Source organism: Hyperoodon ampullatus (genome assembly GCF_949752795.1).
Source record: "Hyperoodon ampullatus genome assembly, chromosome: 2".
NCBI classification, from domain to species: Eukaryota; Metazoa; Chordata; class Mammalia; order Artiodactyla; family Ziphiidae; genus Hyperoodon; species Hyperoodon ampullatus.
In genome coordinates this window covers 149,884,320-149,903,540 of record NC_136915.1, presented here as the reverse complement: position 1 = coordinate 149,903,540, position 19,221 = coordinate 149,884,320, and the positions used below count along the sequence as shown (strand labels likewise).

Here is a 19,221-nt window from a genome sequence, read left to right as displayed (position 1 = left end):
TGTCCCCTGCATCGGCAGGCGGACTCTTAACCACTGCGCCACCAGGGAAGCCCTGTTGGGAGATTCTTAATCACAGTTTCAATTTCATTACTTGTGACTGGTCTGTTCATATTTTCTATTTCTCCTGGTTCAGCCTTGGAAGGTTATACCTTTCTAAGAATTTGTCCATTTCTTCCAGGTTGTCCATTTTACTGGCACAGAGTTGCCTGTAGTAGTCTCTTAGGATGCTTTGTATTTCTGCGGTGTCTGTTGTAACTTCTCCTTTTTCATTTCTAATTTTATTGATTTGAGTCCTCTCCCTCTTTTTCTTGATGAGTCTGGCTAACGGTTTATCAATTTTGTTTATCTTTTCAAAGAACCAGCTTTTAGTTTTATTGATCTTTGCTACTGTTTTCTTTGTTTCTATTTCATTTATTTCTGCTCTGGTCTTTACGATTTCTTTCCTTCTGCTAACTTTGGGTTTTGTTTGTTCTTCTTTCTCTAGTTCCTTTAGGTGTAAGGTTAGATTGTTTATTTGAGACTTTTCTTGTTTCTTGAGGTAGGCTTGTATAGCTATAAACTTCCCTCTTAGAACTGCTTTTGCTGCATTCCATAGGTTTTGGATCGTCATGTTTTTATTGTCATATGTCTCTAGGTATTTTTTGATTGCCTCTTTGATTTCTTCAGTGATCTCTTGGTTATTTAGTAACGTATTGTTTAGCCTCCATGTGTTTGTGTTTTTATGGTTTTTTCCCAGTAATTCATTTCTAATCTCATAACGTTGTGGTCAGAAAACATGCTTGATATGATTTCAATTTTCTTAAATTCTGAGGCTTGATTTGTGACCCAAGATGTGATCTATCCTGGAGAATGTTCCATGCGCACTTGAGAAGAAAGTATGTTTTGTTGTTTTTCGATGGAATGTCCTATAAATACCAATTAAATCTATCTGGACTATTGTGTCATTTAAAGCTTGTGTCTCCTTATTAATTTTATGTTTGGATGATCTGTCCATTGGTGTGAGGTGTTAAAGTCCCCCACTATTATTGTGTTACTGTTGATTTCCTCTTTTATAGCTGTTAGCAGTTGCCTTATGTACTGAGGTGCTCCTATGTTGGGTGCATATATAATTGTTATATCTTCTTCTTCTTGGATTGATCCTTTGATCATTATGTAGTGTCCTTCCTTGTCTCTTGTAACATTCTTAATTTTAAAGTCTGTTTTATCTGATATGAGTATTGCTACCCCAGCTTTCTTTTGATTTCCATTTGCATGGAATATCTTTTTCCATCCCCTGTCAGTCTGTATGTGTCCCTAGGTCTGAAGTGGGTCTCTTGTACACAGCATATATATGGGTCTTGTTTTTGTATCCATTCAGCAAGCCTGTGTCTTTTGGTTGGAGCATTTAATCCATTCACGTTTAAGGTAATTATCGATACGTATGTTCCTATTACCATTTTCTGAATTATTTTGGGTTTGTTTTTGTAGGCCCTTTTCTTCTCTTGTGTTTCCCACTTAGAGAAGTTCCCTTAGCATTTGTTGTAGAGCTGGTTTGGTGGTGCTGAATTCTCTTACCTTTTGCTTGTCTGTAAAGCTTTTGATTTCTCCATCGAATCTGAATGAGATCCTTGCCGGGTAGAGTAATCTTGGTTGTAGGTTCTTCCCTTTCTTCACTTTAAGTAAATCATACCACTCCCTCCTGGCTTGTAGAGTTTCTGCTGAGAAATCAGCTGTTAACCTTATGGGAGTGCCCTTGTATGTTTTTTTGTCATTTTTTCCTTGCTGCTTTCAGTAATTTTTCTTTGTCTTTAATTTTTGCCAGTTTGATCACTATGTGTCTCCGCGTGTTTCTCCTTGGGTTTATCCTGTATGGCACTCTCTGTGCTTCCTGCACTTGGGTGGCTATTTCCTTCCCCATGTTAGGGAAGTTTTTGACTATAATCTCTTCAAATATTTTCTCGGGTCCTTTCTCTCTCTCTTCTCCTTCTGGGACCCCTATAATGCGAATGTTGTTGCATTTAATGTTGTCCCAGAGGTTTCTTAGGCTGTCTTCATTTCTTTTCATTCTTTTTTCTTTATTCTGTTCCGCAGCAGTGAATTCCACCATTCTGTCTTCCAGGTCACTTATCCGTTCTTCTGCCTCAGTTATTCTGCTATTGATTCCTTCTAGTGTAGTTTTCATTTCAGTTATTGTATTGTTCATCTCTGTTTGCTTGTTCTTTAATTCTTCTCGGTCTTTGTTAAACATTTCTTGCATCTTCTCGATCTTTGCCTCCATTCTTTTTCTGAGGTCCTGAATCATCTTCACTATCATTATTCTGAATTCTTTTTTTGAAAGGCTGCCTACCTCCACTTTAGTTGTTTTTCTGGGGTTTTATCATGTTCCTTCATCTGGTACATAGCCCTCTGCCTTTTCATCTTGTCTTTCTGTGAATGTGGTTTTTGTTCCACAGGCTGCAGGACTGTAGTTCTTCTTGCTTCTGCTGTCTGCCCTCTGGTGGATGAGGCTATCTAAGAGGCTTGTGCAAGTTTCCTCATGGGAGGGACTGGTGGTGGGTAGAGCTGGCTGTTGCTCTGGTGGGCAGAGCTCAGTAAAACTTTAATATGCTTGACTGCTGATGGGTGGGGCTGGGTTCCCTCCCTGTTGGTTGTTTGGCCTGAGGCAACCCAACACTGGAGCCTACCTGGGCTCTTTGGCAGACTCTGGGAGGGCTCACCCCAAGGAGTACTTCCCAGAACTTCTGCTGTCCTTGTCCTCACGGTGAGACAGAGCCACCCCCTGCCTCTGCAGGAGACCCTCCAACACTAGCAGGTAGGTCTGGTTCAGTCTCCCCTGGGGTCACTGCTCCTTCCCCTGGGTCCCGATGCGCACACTACTTTGTGTGTGCCCTCCAACAGTGGAGTCTCTGTTTCCCCCAGTCCCGTCGAAGTCCTGCAGTCAAATCCCACTAGCCTTCAAAGTCTGGTTCTCTAGGAATTCCTCCTCCCGTTGCCAGACCCCCAGGTTTGGAAGCCTGACGTGGGGCTCAGAACCTTCACTCCAGTGGGTGGACGTCTGTGGTATGAGTGTTCTCCAGGTTGTGAGTCACCCACCCAGCAGTTATGGGATTTGATTTTATTGTGATTGTGCCCCTCCTACCATCTCATTGTGGCTTCTCCTTTGTCTTTGGACACAGGGTATCTTTTTTGGTGAGTTCCCATGTCTTCCTGTCAATGATCGTTCAGCAATTAGTTGTGATTTTGGTGTTCTCGCAAGAGGGAGTGAGAGCACATCCTTCTACTCCGCCATCTTGAACCAATCTCTCATTAATGAACTTTTGATGTCTCTAGTGACCCATTAGGTTAGATACATTGTTTAAATTGTTTTTGGAGTAATGGATTTATATCATCACACTCTTCTTTTTGCCTGTTTTCCATCCCTGTCAATAATATGAGGAAGGCCAGGGTAAGGTATAGTCCATGGCCAAGGAGGGAAGGCACTATGGAATAAGTGAAGGCACTATGGAATAAGTGAAGTGGAACTCTATCTTTGCCTTATCCTATTCTTGAAACTCATAAGGTTGATGGGGCTTCAGAGTCAATTCAGGTCTCAACAGAGTTACTAGTGCAATACTTGTTCCTGATACCCAAGGATTTCCCTCCTTTGGTAAAATTTTTTACCTCACCTTTAACACTGAACTTGAAGTCCTCTCTGAAAGTGAGTTAAATACAAAGGATTTTATAAGTCACTGAAGTAATCAGTGACACAAATATGCATTTCCACAAATAAGTAGTGATGTTTTATTTCTTATTTAACTACATTTGCCAAGAGTACAGAACAAATCCTAAATTGAGAAATGAACGTTAATAGTCTTTCTACTACAATCAATTCTACTACAAGCTTCAAAGTATTGAGCTACAAAAACCCCAGGAGCTGAGAGAGAAATAATTCTGCCAAGAAACATTTATTTATCATTCCCAAACAAGCTCTCTGACCTTCAGCTAAATTTAAAGGATTCTGAATTTTAGAGGGGGCATCCCCATTTAAGGAAAACATATGCTTAGGGAGTCTGGGTTTCAGAATCTTCAGGACCAAATAATACAAGGTATTTTGGTTGAAGGGGATCATTTTTGGAGATTAGAGATGGAAATGTACTCAAGCAGCTAAAGGTTGGAAGCTGAAAGTCAAGTTGGCAGAAATGTCACTGAAGTTATCCTACCTGGTGGTCATGTTAAGATCTTGAACAGCTTTTGAAAAGCAGACTGTACTGGTACCTGGGAAGAGGGGCATAACCTCCCCCCAACCCTTTCCCCTGCCCATCCCCTCCCCAGGGCTTATATCTCCTGGGAGCCATGTGACATGAAGAGACCATACTCAGCAGCCTGCTGACAAGTTCCCTTCTGGGAGAAACTGCTCCTGAGGCTGGTCGAGCTGCAGAGGGAATAGAAAGGCAGCTGGCAGCTGAAGCTGTAATTTATGCGATGCAGAGATGGAAGCAGTTCTTCGAGGAAGCCGACCCCATGCTTCACTCAGGGCTTAGTTTCTGTCATTTGGAAGGCAGCTTCTTTCAGCTAGTTACCATTAAGAATGATCGAGGGGCTTCCCTGGTGGCGCAGTGGTTGAGAGTCCGCCTGCTGATTCAGGGGACATGGGTTCATGCCCCGGTCCGGGAAGATCCCACATGCCGCGGAGCGGCTGGGCCCGTGAGCCATGGCTGCTGAGCCTGTGCGTCCGGAGCCTGTGCTCCGCAACGGGAGAGGCCACAACAGTGAGAGGCCCGCGTACCGCAAAAAAAAAAAAAAAAAAAAGAATGATCCAATGGTGGGAATGTGTTAAAAAGACACAGGAACCATCTCAAAGTGGAGCTTACTCACCGGACTGGGGACAATTTAAGCATAAAATTTTTTTAAATGATAATAAGAAATTATAAACCATTGAAAAATTCAGAAGTCCCACACTGATATAAATAAATAATAAACGAACAATGGAAAAGGAATGCTCTAACTCTGCAAATACCAACTAAGAAATATAGAAGAAATAGTGGATAGAAAAACCACCGCTGAGGCAGGTGGGCGTTGTCAATGGACGCTAGGTCTAGTGGAGGGAGGCATTTTCAGGAACAAGATCATCAGTGAAATCTTAGAACTCCTTCCCACAAAAGACTAATCAATTGCAAAAGGAAAAGCTGTGACTTTAAGGTGGAGAAATCTAAAGGACACCAACATGACCAGAGATCAAGCTTAACATCTCCAAGGGTGGGTGGGCTGACAACATGTACCCCTGATGTGACTGCATATCACTTCATTTCTGTGCCTAGTCCTGCTGAGAGCTCATGACCTGAGTCTAGTCATGAGGAAGCAGCTAGATCCAGGCTGAGGGTCATCCCATAGAATGTAAAGCCTGCTCTTTAAACCTGCCAAAGATATAAATGCCAGGGAAAGGCCGAGAGACTGTCCACATTCAGGGAGTCTGAAGACACATGATAACTAAATGCTACATGTGCTTCTGGACAGGATCCTGGATCAAAAGAAAAAGACACTACTGGGACAGTTGGCAAAACTTAAATGGGGTCCGTAGACTGGATGGTAATACTGGCTCAATGTTGATTTCCTGATTTGGGAAGTTGCATGCTGATAGCATGTCCTTGTTTGGGAGAAATGCACACTGGAACTGTTTAGAAGAGATAAGACAACCTATCTAGAGCTCACTTTCACAAGGTTCCGAAAAATATATACATATATTATAATAGAAAGAGAGAGATTAGGTGATGGGGCAAATGCAATAAAATCTTAACAACTGGAGAAACTGCGTGGAGTGGGTATGAGAACTCTTTGTACTGTTCTGGTGACATTTACATAAATTTGAAATTATTTCAAAATAATTTTTAAAATATTGGCCAAAAAGATAACCAGCAAAATGTATCCAGGTCTGGATCTCAGAGAAAAGAGATTAAGAGATAGAATTTTATTCATCAAAAAAACCCAGCAGGTAAAAAATACATCATATACAGTAATAATACAATTTAAACAATAAGTTTCTTCACTGTCCCCACTTCTGCCCTGCACATTACCTTCTTTCTCCTCAATCTTCCTGTGATCATTTTCTGATGCCAGTTCTGAGTCTGGGGAGTCCAAGGCACTCATCTAAACAAGTAGTTCAGGATCAGATTTAGAACCCAAGTCCTCAAGACTAAGCAGTATAGACAAACACCCACTCCAGGACAGGACACTTTAATGAAAGTTACCTATAACCATCCAGTTCATTGAACAAGAAGCCACCAGAAGAAGCTTGACCTTGCACTGCCTGCAGCGGCCTCCTGATGACTCAGCAATAGGGAACACACCTCCACCTCTTCTGCAGCTCAGGCCTCTTTATCACATGCCAACTAACTACTTTTATCCTCGACTAAGCAACCACGTTTCCAAGTTGCAACAGCAGAACTTCTCCACTTCTCTCCATGGAATATGAGCCTGCAGAGCAGGCCAATTGTTCAATCAGGAGAAACTGAGATAGGTTTCCCCAGGGGGCTTCTTATATGCCAAAAGAATAAGAATGACTTTTCTCCTATTAGCTGTTTTCCCCCAAGTTCTTCATTCCTTCTTGCCCCTACATATCTCCATAATATTAAAAGTTAAGGCTACAGTATATTGCACAGAATATTCCTATAAAGTAAGCTCCATATTGGTTCAGTCACTGTCCCTCTAATTTGAATAAAAACAGAGCTTTTATTCAAATTAGTCTTGTTTTCCAGTTGCTTTTATGATACGGCCTTACTTAGTCTTTAGTCTGGAAAGTTTGGCTTAACCAAGAAAATCCTGGGAAATGTAATTCTCTCCCATTATATAAACTAGAAAGGGTAAAATCTGTCTGGCATAAATAACACACTGAAGTCTTAATCTGATGAAGCTAAAATTAGACCTTTTTTTATATCTGAGTAAAATAAAAGTGATAAAAGCATTTTTTTAAAAGAAGTATGAGGGTTTTTTTTTTTAATAGTCAAGGACTTTTATGAATACATAAGCTATTACTATTCTTTGGGATAGTTTTGATGTCTTATTAAACAAGTGAAAAGCAAAACAATCCTCAAGTTCTACTTCCCATCTTCCTGCCCAGAGAACACCACCCCAGGGAACGGAAGCACATTATAAAGCCCAACTCCAAAGACTTGCGGTCAAAAGGTTCCCGCAGCCACATGGCACCCCACAGGCTGGGGACATGTCCAAACCACTCACACTGCACACTGCCTACTAAATACGATAGAAGAAGGCACCGCATGTGATGGGCAATTCAACCAGGGTCCCACAGGGGATTCTGATGAGTCCCCATGCTCTGACCAACTTCCCTTCAGAGAGTTTTGGTTTGGACTTTGGAGGAATACTATCTATAAGGAGACTTTCTCAGAGAGGGTGATTTACAGCTTTAAGCAAGGGGGCACATAACTACTGCTACATCTGTTCTCCTCTGTTAAAGTGTCAAGTTCCAGGATCCCCAAGATTACCAGACTCCCCATTTGGCAAAGAATGGAATCAATTTTCAAGCATGAGGTGGCCTATATTTAGACTGAAAATCCTACAGGGGACTCCAGTCAGACCTCTGAGAGTCATGAAAGAAAAGCTACATCTTTCACAGGGACTCTACACTCTTGTTATGAATGACACCATTCAGATTCCCTGGACCACGTAGGAAGCAAAACCCACTATCCCTAGAGGTGAACTATTTTCCTACAAAAAGTAAAGAGCAAATTCACCTTAGGCTTTTTTTTTTTTTTTTTTTTTTTTGCGGTACGCGGGCCTCTCACTGCTGTGGCCTCTCCCATTGCGGAGCACAGGCTCCGGACGCGCAGGCTCAGTGGCCATGGCTCACGGGCCCAGCCGCTCCGCGGCATGTGGGATCTTCCTGGACCGGGGCACGAATCGTGTCCCCTGCATCGGCAGGTGGACTCTAAACCACTGCGCCACCAGGGCGGCCCTTACCTTAGGTCTTAAAACTGTTAGGGAAAAAACCGCATCCACCCACATTCCTCACACGCTTCATATTGGCATCCCTGTGAGTAACCTCTGATGAAGATAAAAGATACTCTAACAACAATCTTCATGAATGCAGTATGATTTTGAACCATGCAAACAAGACAATTATAGTTATTCCATCCCAGAGACGGACTGGGGCTAGTTTTCCTGTACTGTCAGAAAGTTAGTAAAGCATCTCAACACCTGTTTTTATCAATGCCATTTAATCTTAGAATTTCTCATATGCCTTATCCTCCTGTCCTCAAAGACCAATGGTTAAGCAGGAAACCAATGTGTAGGAAATCCTCTAGAGGGAACATGATGAAACACAAATCCTCTTTCTTTCATAACATCAGCTTAGAATTAAAAATATCAATTAGTTGGACAATGTTTCACCATTGTGTGTCCTGTACCCCGTACAAAGTTAGGCATTAATAAAGGTTTGTTGAGTGAATGAATATTTACTTCCCATAGCATGGTGAAGCTCCGGTATTGCATGCACACATTCTTTGGGACATGAAAATCATTCTTTGGGATACTGGCAGCTCCAGCCTAATTAGTCATCTATCAAATGCTTATCATTGTTCTGTTTTAGGGGCCCAGACAGGAAAATGTGGGCAAAGATACAAAATCCCATATCTTTCATGGGGGAAAAATTGCCCTTCTGGAGTGGGAAAAAACATCATTCCAATATCTACCAGATATGTAAATGATCTAACAGATACTTGCCTGTTATGTACAAAGCACTATGGTAGGCATTGCAGGGGATACAAAGATGACTAAAACAGTCTTTACCCTTAGGAGTTCATGATCTAGTAAGCAAGATTAGACAAATCTATTCATAGCTATCACATGAATAAGTAAATAAAAACATGATCTGTATGTCCTGAGCCTATAGGAATTGAGCAATAGGTTTAAGGTGAAATTCATATTTCCCTTTACTTTAGTAACATATTTTCAAAAGATTGCTTTTGAGAAGTGCATTTATTGCAGGAAGATTCTTTGTTGACTTAACATAGTGAGACAGAGAAGCATGGAGAAATAAATGCTGATGCTTGGAAAGCGGACAGAGCATAACAAAATCTAAAGACAAGATGGATTTTTATTTAAATACATGCTTTCTTTAAATGCTACTTGCAAGGCTGAAGAACTAACCATATTGAAATCAGTAATGCCTTTTAGGACTAAACTAAACATATTGCAAATGATAATAATCTTAAAGGTAATAATGTCTTTTCTTTCAAGAGCAGGCAGAATTATCCAAGCCTTTTTAGTAGTGCGCTGCCCCATGCCATGGGAAACAGATTATCCTAGCTAAGGAAGATTAGGAAGGGGAAAGGAAAGGGACTGGAAATTGGAATAAAAGGCTCGAGTAGGTAGTGTCACATTATACTCACTCAGTCAGATAAAATCTCCCACTGAAGTAGATTATGGTTCCATGTCAAGCTATGGAGCCTGGGTTATGACTCACTTGTAACGTAATCTCTCCATTGCCAAGGTGCATTTTCTACTCCATGGCCAGATCAGGAAAGAACAAGGGAGGAGTCACAGAAGCAGAACGGGACTGGGAGCTTAGAGACCTGGGCCTAAATCTGGCTTCAGCTCAAAACTGTTCTGTCCCTCATTCCATTCGTCACTCCTCTTATTCTTCCCCCGACCCCCCGTTCCAGCCTCCTAATCTAATGTTCACCAAGTACATACACACATACACACACACACTCAAATGTCACATATGTTTAGTACTAACTATATGCCTGTGCTAAGTGCTTTAATGTATATTATCTCTAAATATCACAACAACTTTGTGAGGGAGACATTATCACTCCCATTCTATTTATTTATTTAGATATAATTCACATATCATAAAACTCACACTTTTAAACCACACAATGTAGTGGTTGCTAGCATATTCACAAAGTTGTACAACCATGACCACTATCTAATTCTAGAACATTTTTATTCCCCAGGAAGAAATCCCATACCCATTAGCAGTTATTCCTCATTCTCCTCTCCTCCCATCCCCTGGCAATCACTAATCTACTTTCTGTCTTTATGAATTTGCCTGTTCTGGACATTTCAAATAGATGGACTCACACAATATGTGGCATTCTGTATCACTCCCATTTTACATATGAAGAAACCAAGACTCCAGTAGGTTAAGTAACTTGCCCCAAGTCCCACAGTTAATAAAAGGCTGAACTAGAAGAGGAACTCAGGTCTGATTCAAGTGCTTGTGCTTGCTTTTGACTACTTTTTTTTTTCCACTTGTTACACCAGAAAACAATGGTGGTTAAACCTTTTGACTACTATATGCTTCTTTCATACAGCAAGAAAATTGAGAGAAAGTGAAAGTTTTAGATATAATTGGGGAAATGGGGTTTTGTTCATCTAAGGTAATAAAAGTAACAAATAAGAATCACAGTTATAGCACCATCTCTGCTAAGCTTCTGTTGAAATGCTGAGGCAGCTCTTCTAAACAGACCATGGCAAGTTACTAGAAAGCACACCCATCCCAGTCTCTGGCTGTTTTACCCCAGAACCAACTTCCCTCCACCCCTCAGCCCCATGAAGATGGCAACTATAAGAAACCAGGCTGTAAAGAATGTCCTCTTTCCCAACTTTCCATCCCTTGCCCAGATGTCACTCTGCCACTTAAACTGTATTATCCATACAAATTTCTGTCTAACAAGTCCAAGAAAAATGTGCACTAGGGCTTTTCTTAAATAAATAAGTACACTAGTGCTTTTCTTCTCCCTTTTAATTCTGGCAACCAAAAGAGGGTGAAGGATGTTGGAGAAACGAAGTTGTTAGCAAACCAACGGCAAAGAGCTATAAAAACCTAAGAACTGTAACTCACATAAAATGCCTATAATCTACCTTTAGCTTTTTCCAGTTTTTCTACTTTATATGTTGCATATGCATATGGCTGAGATTAGATTATCCCTTTCTAGAGGGCCAGGTTCAGATCTTCCTAGTCCTTTTCCTCCCTCATCCAACGTAAACAAACAGGTGCACTGTAATGATAATTATAATTTTTTTTCTTTCTTAGCAGAAAACTATAGAAGGGGAAGACTGATCTCCACTAACCCAAGGCCAAGACCAATGTTTGTATTTACTCTTTAACCCCATTACCAGGTGCTCAAATGTTTATTGACTAGTAATAGCTAATACTTGCACAGCACCTTACCAGGCACTGTTCTAAACACATATATTAACTCCCAACAACCCTAGAGGCAACTACTATTATTATAATCCTCATTTCCAGATGAGGAAACTGTGGCACAGCGCCGTTGTGATCTGCCCAAGGTCACTCCGTTAGTAAGGAGCGGAACCAGGAAGAAGGGAATGTAGCACAGACTAAAGCATTCCAACTAAGTACATTTGAGTCATTCCAATTTCTTAAAATTGAGTGGTTTATGATACACTGCAACAGCTTGGAACTCTACTAGATCATAAAACAAGAAAAAGACTTCTCCCTCTGCTACTTTGTAGTACTCCACTCTGCCTGTCTTCAGAAGTGCTCAAAGCCTTTATCTCATGACTTCTGAACCCTCTGACAGAGGAAAATCAACAGATAGAGGGGCTCTCATTCCCTATGGTTAAGTGAAAAGAAGGCCAATGCTTTGGGAAGAAAAGGAGGAACTGAATCAAGGCAGTTTCACTTATAATTCAGTTTTCCCTGTACAGGCCGAGCTACTCTCATTTTAGATTCCACCTACTTTTTAACTTCTAAAACATCATGTACATTATATACTCACTACACTGCCCTCAGTGGATTCAAAACTGTGAAAATTAAGAAGGAAGCATTATTTGGGGGTCCTTCCCACCTCTTTTGTGGTTAAAAGTGAAATAATAAAAATTTACAGTTAATCCATGATCTTCAATTGCTCAAATACCATACTACATCCAACCTAGAAGACACTTCCTTTCTGAAACGATGATAAAAACCTTCAAAAGAGGTTTTAAGAATTGAGGTTAAGAATTGAGTGTTCCTTCGCTTAACATTTCAAGTTCCTATTAATCAGAAACCAACATTCACAGAAGAAAGTTGAGACAGTCTCTGAATGAACTTGACCTTGTAAAGATAGTCTGTAAAGGGAGAGAACAAGAGCTGGTTGTCTTTTAAGGAATGGTTTCTACTTTCTAACACAATCACCTAAACAGCTGGGAAAATGGCATCCCCAAAATATACATAGTAAGTGCCACTTCACTAATTTCTCCTGATGTTCCTTTTCACCTCCAAAAATAAAACTCCCCACACTAAAGGAATGGAAGCATTTCATGGAACAAAATCAAATGGCTCCCAGTCCTGTCATCTGTACCCTCCCCTGGTTTTTATTTCAGATGGACAGACTCCAGAGGGTGAAGAGAGTTAAATACGAAAAGATTAGTTCATGATGCAGTCAACTAGAAAAGCCAATGAGGCAAAATACAAAGGTGCATTTGTATTTCTTAAGTTGGCTTTTAAAGAATAAAAACAAGAGCCAGCCAAGGTGCCTTGAAAACCTCCATCTCTCTGAGGTGAATCTACTCTCTGATTTTTTATCAGTAGTAATTCTAAAATAGTTGTTATAAAATTACAGCAACAGAGGGCTTTTTAAGATAAGCTGTAAGAAAAACTTGTGAGCAGGGAAAGCCGCTGGAAAGCATTGCTGAGGGAGAGGGTGAAAGTACACGTTCTGGGGCTCATCCCTGAAAACATCTGCCCTTCTCACCAATTGTTTTTGATAGCCTCACAGAAATTAGTCCCCTCTATTGGTCCATTTTAAGAATAACAAATCTCTGGGCAGAAGATGGCAAAACCACAACTTCAGAAAACCTAGTCATCCCCCCTCGTCCCACTTATCCCATGAGGTAAAATAAAAGCTTTTTTATTTACATCCAGGCCAAATAAGTGGAATATCATCAATCAGAATCTTATTTTTAATCACCATTTCTGGAGTCTCAGACAAATTTAGGATATTAAACATGCAACTTTGGAAATATAGGGCCCAACACACAAACTCTGAAGAGTTTAAGAATTCACTGCATTCTACGCCTCACGTTCAAATTTGCTGTCAGCATCTAAATTAGTGTTTCTGAACATGTGCTTGCTGGCCCACTTGCGTCAGAATCCCTACCCATGGCTTGCGTTTAGATTCTTAGGACCCACCCACTAGACATAATCAATCTGTGGGATAGAGCCTGAGATATTTTCAACATTAATCTTAATACACACTTTAGTTAGAGAATCACTCAGTGAAACCCACTGACTGCTATACTGTCCCAAGGTGTCTGTCTGCATGGGATGCCAGTCCCTTCTTCCAACCAACCTGTTATTTCCTAATTAGACCAAGTAGTTATCAAACCCTCCAGTTCCCCACCAACAGCAGTTTAAGAGGAAGCAAGAAATTAGGAAAGATCAAAGACGCACGATTTTAAATGCTTTAGGGCCTCTAACACTTCCCAGAGAGAATCAAGTCAAGTTTCAGGACCAAAAAACGATCCTTTCCCTATCTAACTTCTTCACCCTAAACACAATCCGCATCTCTGGCAATTCCCTGGCACCCATCAGACATCCTTTCCTTTAGCGACCCCAGCCCCATTCCCCAGTACATTCGTTTCACAGAGTTGCCACAGGATCTATGTAAGCGTATTTCACATACATAATCAAACACACAGACGCGCGGGCACACACACACACCGGACACACAAAATCCACTACAGTTCCCTGGCCTCCTAGGGCTCCCTGCCTACCGCCCGTCCTCCATCCTTCCATTCCACCATCCCTAACTGGGACTCTGACCACAACTGCTCATCCCCGAACTCAGAGCAACTTTCCTCACTCCGAGGCTTAACCTCCGCCCTCTCAAACCGGGGCCCTCCGCGCTCCCGCCCGTGCACAGCCCGGTCCCCTGGATCCTGCTCCTGGCACTCCTGCCTTCGGGCGCCCCTTGCCCCCTGGTCCCCGCGGCCGAGTCCCTGGAGCCCCTCCCCTCCCCCACCCCGAGAGATGCCCTCCCACGGCATCTCGGATCCGGCCAGCTCAGGCCCGGGGGCCCCGCCACGCGGCCCTTCTTCCACTTTCCGCCTCTTCCCGGGGTTGTTTTGCAGGGGCAGGGGTGCGGCCCACCCTCAGTTTGCCTCTCCAGCCCTGTCTTCCTCACGGCTACCCTCCTTACCCGCCTGCAGCCCGATCTCGGCGACATCGCCGGCAGGGCCGCGCTCAGCCCCGCCGCCTTCCGTGGGGGAGGAGGGACAGCTGTGGTTGTGGGAGCCCTTGATGTCGCGGAAGAACTTCTGCGTTTCGCGCAGGTTCTGCCTCAGCCGTCCCAGGTAGCGGCGGTAGCGCCCAAAGCCCCGGCACAGCTCGCGGATCATTCCGCCGCCTCCCGGGCCAGGACCCGAGACTGGCTCGCTCCCCCACAGCACCCCGTCGCCCTCCATCGCCTCAGCCTGCTCTGCCTTCGCGGCTTGGTGCCCGGCCCTCTGGTCCGGCTCCCCTCCTCCCGCCCCCCAGTGCTTAGGGCAGGAGGAATCCGCCTCCTGACGCCCCCGCCTGCAGTCGGCCGTGTTCCCAAGCTCCGTCACCGCCGTTGAAAACAAACCAAACCGCAGTGCGCCGCGAACGGAACCTTTATCTCCACTATCCAGAGGAGTGAGGGAACGATCACCGGAGCACCCCGTCACTGCGGGGTCTCCTGGGACTTGTAGTCTGGGCCGGGGCCGAGCTCCAAAACCTGGAGACTGTGGATGCGACCGACCGCCCTTTGGTATACATCTCCCCCGTTCTCATACAGAGCTCACACGCTCTTCCCGATTTAAAAACATGTTCCTACTCCCTACAGAAGTGTCCCTGAGGAGAGAGAGCATCTGCAGAGCCCGGACTCCTGCAGAAGTAGGGGTGCCTTACTGAAATCAGAGCGAAAGATTTTAATAGCAAAGAAAAGTAAGGAAACAAGACTGAAGCTAGTACTGTCTCCATGGCTACCCTAAATGGCTCTCACTTTCCAATACAGTAGATAATGGGGAAGCGGTTGAAAATACCACGGAAATAGGGAAACCCCTCATGTTTGCATTGCATTCTCCTTTTCAGACTTTCCTTCTCCAGGTGTGGAAGGGGGGTTGTAGAAGGGTCGTTAAAGAGCCGTAAGCTGAAGTTTAGTTGGTTTCTTGAAGTAGAGAGACCGAGCTGGGTAAGGAGAAGTTGAGGTTAGTAGCCTTCCAAACCAGTTCTGATTATCTTAATTTGGCTTCTGCTAATATGGAAGACTTCTAGTGACATGTACTGTGACAGAGCCTGGGACACAATTAGGAAGAAAACAAAACTTGACAACCACTTCTTTTTAACTTCCTGCTTTCTTTCTCCTCTTCTCCAGGCACAGAGCCCCCCTGTCTTTCTTGCTGTGGAAAGACCCCATCTTCTACCCAGGCCAGATGTCTTTTCCCACAGGCTGGATAGTGTAGTTCCCCAACAGAATTTAAGAGGAGACTTGAGTTTGAGTCTGAACTTCCCCAATGCCTTGCGTTGAGACCTGTGAAGTAAGGGTTTGGGCTAGTTGATCTTTATGTCCTCTAAAATTTTGTGAGTTTTGCTTCAAAATGTTTGCTTTAGTCTTCCAACCTCTCATTCCTTGAGTGCAAGTGCTCTTAGCTAATTGATGTTCTAATAATTGGGTTAATTCCATGTAAAATGGGAAGGTTTTACCTATCCAGGGGCTTTTAGTATTGTATAAAAAGGGGTCACTGGCTCACATGAATCTCTACTTGGTAAATGCGTGTGAAGTCTGCCCCTAAGGAGGAACTTCAAATTCCTTCTCATGTTCTCCTTCCCTTTTACTTGCTCACGTATTCTCCATTTGTCATTCTTTATCTTTGAAGACCCCTTCAAAGACCATTGCAACCCCTAAAAGGCTCAGTGAAACAAATGAAAATACAAAATGAAAAGTTTAATGCAAGATGGTTTATACTACTTTTTAGAAGAAGTGGTGTCACAAAGCAATGTGTGATGATTTGCCACACACAGTAATTTTTAGCAAAGGAGATCAGATGAGAGAGTAGTTGAGCTGGAGTTGTCCAAAAAAGGAACTGGGAATTAACATCTTGAAGAAGGGGTGAAACATGGCTAGGTGGAAGTAATCAGGGAGAGCATTCTGTAAGGTAAAGTTCATGGAGCTCATCCTTTTTAAAACTATTCATTAGTTCTTTATTTCTAAAGTAAGTACAGTAAGTCCCCTACATACCAATGAGTTCTGTTCTGAGAGCACGTTCGTAAGTCCAATTTGTTTGCAAGTCCAACAAAGTTAGCCTAGGTACCCAACTAACACAATCAGCTATATAGTACTGTACTGTAATAGGTTTATAGTACTTTTCACACAAATAATACATAAAAAACAAACAAACAAAAAATAAAACATTTTTAATCTTACAGTACAGTACCTTGAAAAGTACACTAGTATAGTTCAACAGCTGGCATACAGGGGCTGGCATTGAGTGAACAGGCAATAAGAATTATTGACTGGAGGAGGGAGAGGAGGTGGGAGGTGGGAGGTGGTAGAGCTGAAAGATCATCAGCAATAGGAGACGGAGGGCAAGCTGCAATTTCACTCACGCCTGACATTGATGGAATGTCACATTCGCATCTTTGAAAGTTCGCAACTTGAAGGTTCGTATGTAGGGAACTTACTGTAATATAGGACTATGGTATAAAATTCAAATGGTGGGAAAGGTATGCAGGGGAAAACTAAGTCGTCCTATTACTCCCTGTCTCCCAGTCACTTAGTTCCCCTCCCAGGAGGTAACTACTGTTGCAGATGTAGATACTATATAAATATATTTTTTAAAACACAAATACAGCATACTGTACTTACTCTATTCTACCCTTACAGACTCTTCCACAGCAGAACATAAAGATCTGCCTCATCCTTTTTGACTGTATATTATACTCCCATATGGATTGGGATGTTTTAATTAACAGGTCCTCTGTTGATGGACCGTTAGGTTTTGTGCAGTCTTCTGGTATTATGAACAATGCTGCAGTAACTAACCTTTTACATACATAATTTTTAATATGTGTATGTCTCATCTCCATTTTTGATCTGCTGGGGAAAGTGATCAATTTTTTCCTGCTATTTAAAACTTTAAAGGGTGTGAATGACAGTGAACTCTTCCTAAATTACAATCACCTACAAGTAAAAATACATATTTTATTCCAATATCTAATTCTAAGGACAAATGTGGGAGAATAAGGGTTTGAATGATAATGAGAGAGGATTTAAGTTAGTATAGGAAAGTGTTTCCTGCAAGTGATGAGTGTTAAACACTTAAACACACAGAACTACTTTTGTTCCCTCCTAGGACACCACTAAAATGACAGTAATGGAATTTTTTTAAAAGCATAAGCACCCAATAATGAGAGGAGCCAGTAGCAAAAACAAAGAACAAAGTAGAAGCTGGATAGCAAATGGACAAGTGTTAACTAAGTTACTACCCTGGAAAAACCTGAATCCGAAACCCAAAGTGGGAAAAGCTGAGACCCAACCTGATGTAAACTGCAGAATCCCTCAAGTCTCAGGAATTGGTAACAGTAGTTCCCCTCCTAGCTACTGTGTATAGGACAACAGGGCTGCCATGTACATCTTGTACCATGGGCAGGGATTAAAACAAGGATTTTGAAAGCTGTTTAAGAGCAGTTAGATCTCCAAGTCACCTTCCCCTTCTTCAACTGTCCCCCTGACCCCACTCCTCCAAAAGAAGACTGAAGTATTTATTCTCCAGAGAGGGCTGAATCAGAGGTCTCTGTATAAAATGGGAGATTGAATGAACTAATGGATACTGGATGTGAAGATTCCCAACCCTCCTCCTCCATTCAATTCCTAGATCTCTAGCTATAAGATGTTTACTCTCCAGAGAGGAAACTTTCAGTGTCTTCTTTAAGGAATCTGACCAGCCCAAGAGGAAAGGCCCAAAGATACTGACATCAGAACCAAGATTTTGGGTTTTATTAAGGTATAATTAACATACATTACATTAGTTTCAGGTATATAGCATAATGATTTGATATTTGTACATATTGCAAAATGATCATGACAGTGAGCCTAGTTAACATATGTCACCATCCATAGTTAAAAAATTTTTTTTCTTGTGATGAGAACTTTTAAGATTTACTCTCTTGGAAACTTTCAAATGTGCAGTACAGTATTATTAACTCTAGTAGCCATGCTGTACGTTACATCCCAGGACTTATTTATTTTATAACTGGAAGTTGGTACATTTTGACTCCCTTCATCCGTTTTTCCCCTGACCCTCATCCTCACCCTCACCCCAGCCTCTGGCAACCACCAATCCAGAAGAGAAATTTTTGTCTGGCTTGTTCATTGCTGTGTCTCCAGCACCTAAAAGAGTGCCTGTCATTTAGTAAGTGTTCATTATGTATTTGTTGGATGTTCACTCTAGATATTTTTGAATATTTAAAAGAACACAAAGGAGAACATGGCTTAAAAACCACTCATATTTCTATTGGAAAGAACCAGTAGGCTATATTTGTATCTATTAATGTTGATCCTCTTTGAAGGAAGAGGACTAGGTGAGACATACGTTACTCTTTCTAACTTTACTTTCCTATGGCAAGTCCCTCTAGGTTAGATGATTTCTAGAGAGATTCTGAAGACTTGATCCTCATGTTCATATAGGTGGGAATCAGGTGCTTTTTGTGGAACACCAAAAGACATTAACATTGAATTCTGTAATGTGAGTTAGGAACAAGTTTATTATGAGAAAATATGACTATTCTCTGTTATGCACCATAAAATCACAATCACAAGTCCAAGAATTAAAAAACCCACAAATTAAAGAAAAAAATACAACAAACAATTAAACATTTCTGAGCTTTCCATAGGTATTTCTTTACTACTGTTCAATTGTCATCGTCTAAACTTACTAACAGGCAAGTGATATTCAACTACAAAGAAGAGAGGAAAAATTATGGAAGATGAGAAAACATAATTCATTAACTTAATTTTATTTGTGAATTGGAAAAGATCACCGTTATCAAGTTGAGCAGCAGAACATACCTCTTTCCAGCTCAAAACTGATTTCCAAGGGAACTTGTTTGAGAAGCCCTATTCTAGACAATCTTCCTCCCTTCTCTGCTTATTCTGTATGTTGCTGGTGTGTTGCAGGGCAGTGCCTCTCCAACTTTAATGTGCACAAGACTCATGTGGGCATCTTGTTAAAATACACATCTGATTCAGTAGGTCTGGGGTAGGGCTTGGGATT

General features: G+C 42.0%; 1 protein-coding gene across 2 annotated transcripts in view; it reads right to left on the bottom strand.

Annotated features, from left to right (window-relative positions):
- The window catches only part of DSTYK (dual serine/threonine and tyrosine protein kinase), a gene marked incomplete at both ends in the record, with an annotated part of 54,596 nt that extends 40,205 nt beyond the window's left edge, over positions 1-14,391 (bottom strand). For both annotated transcript variants that reach the window (XM_079698402.1, XM_079698403.1), the window contains one exon: positions 14,127-14,391. In XM_079698402.1, coding sequence (XP_079554528.1) covers positions 14,127-14,391 — 265 coding nt within the window. The remainder of the gene's footprint in view (positions 1-14,126) is intronic.
- Positions 14,392-19,221: the final 4,830 nt, after the last annotated feature.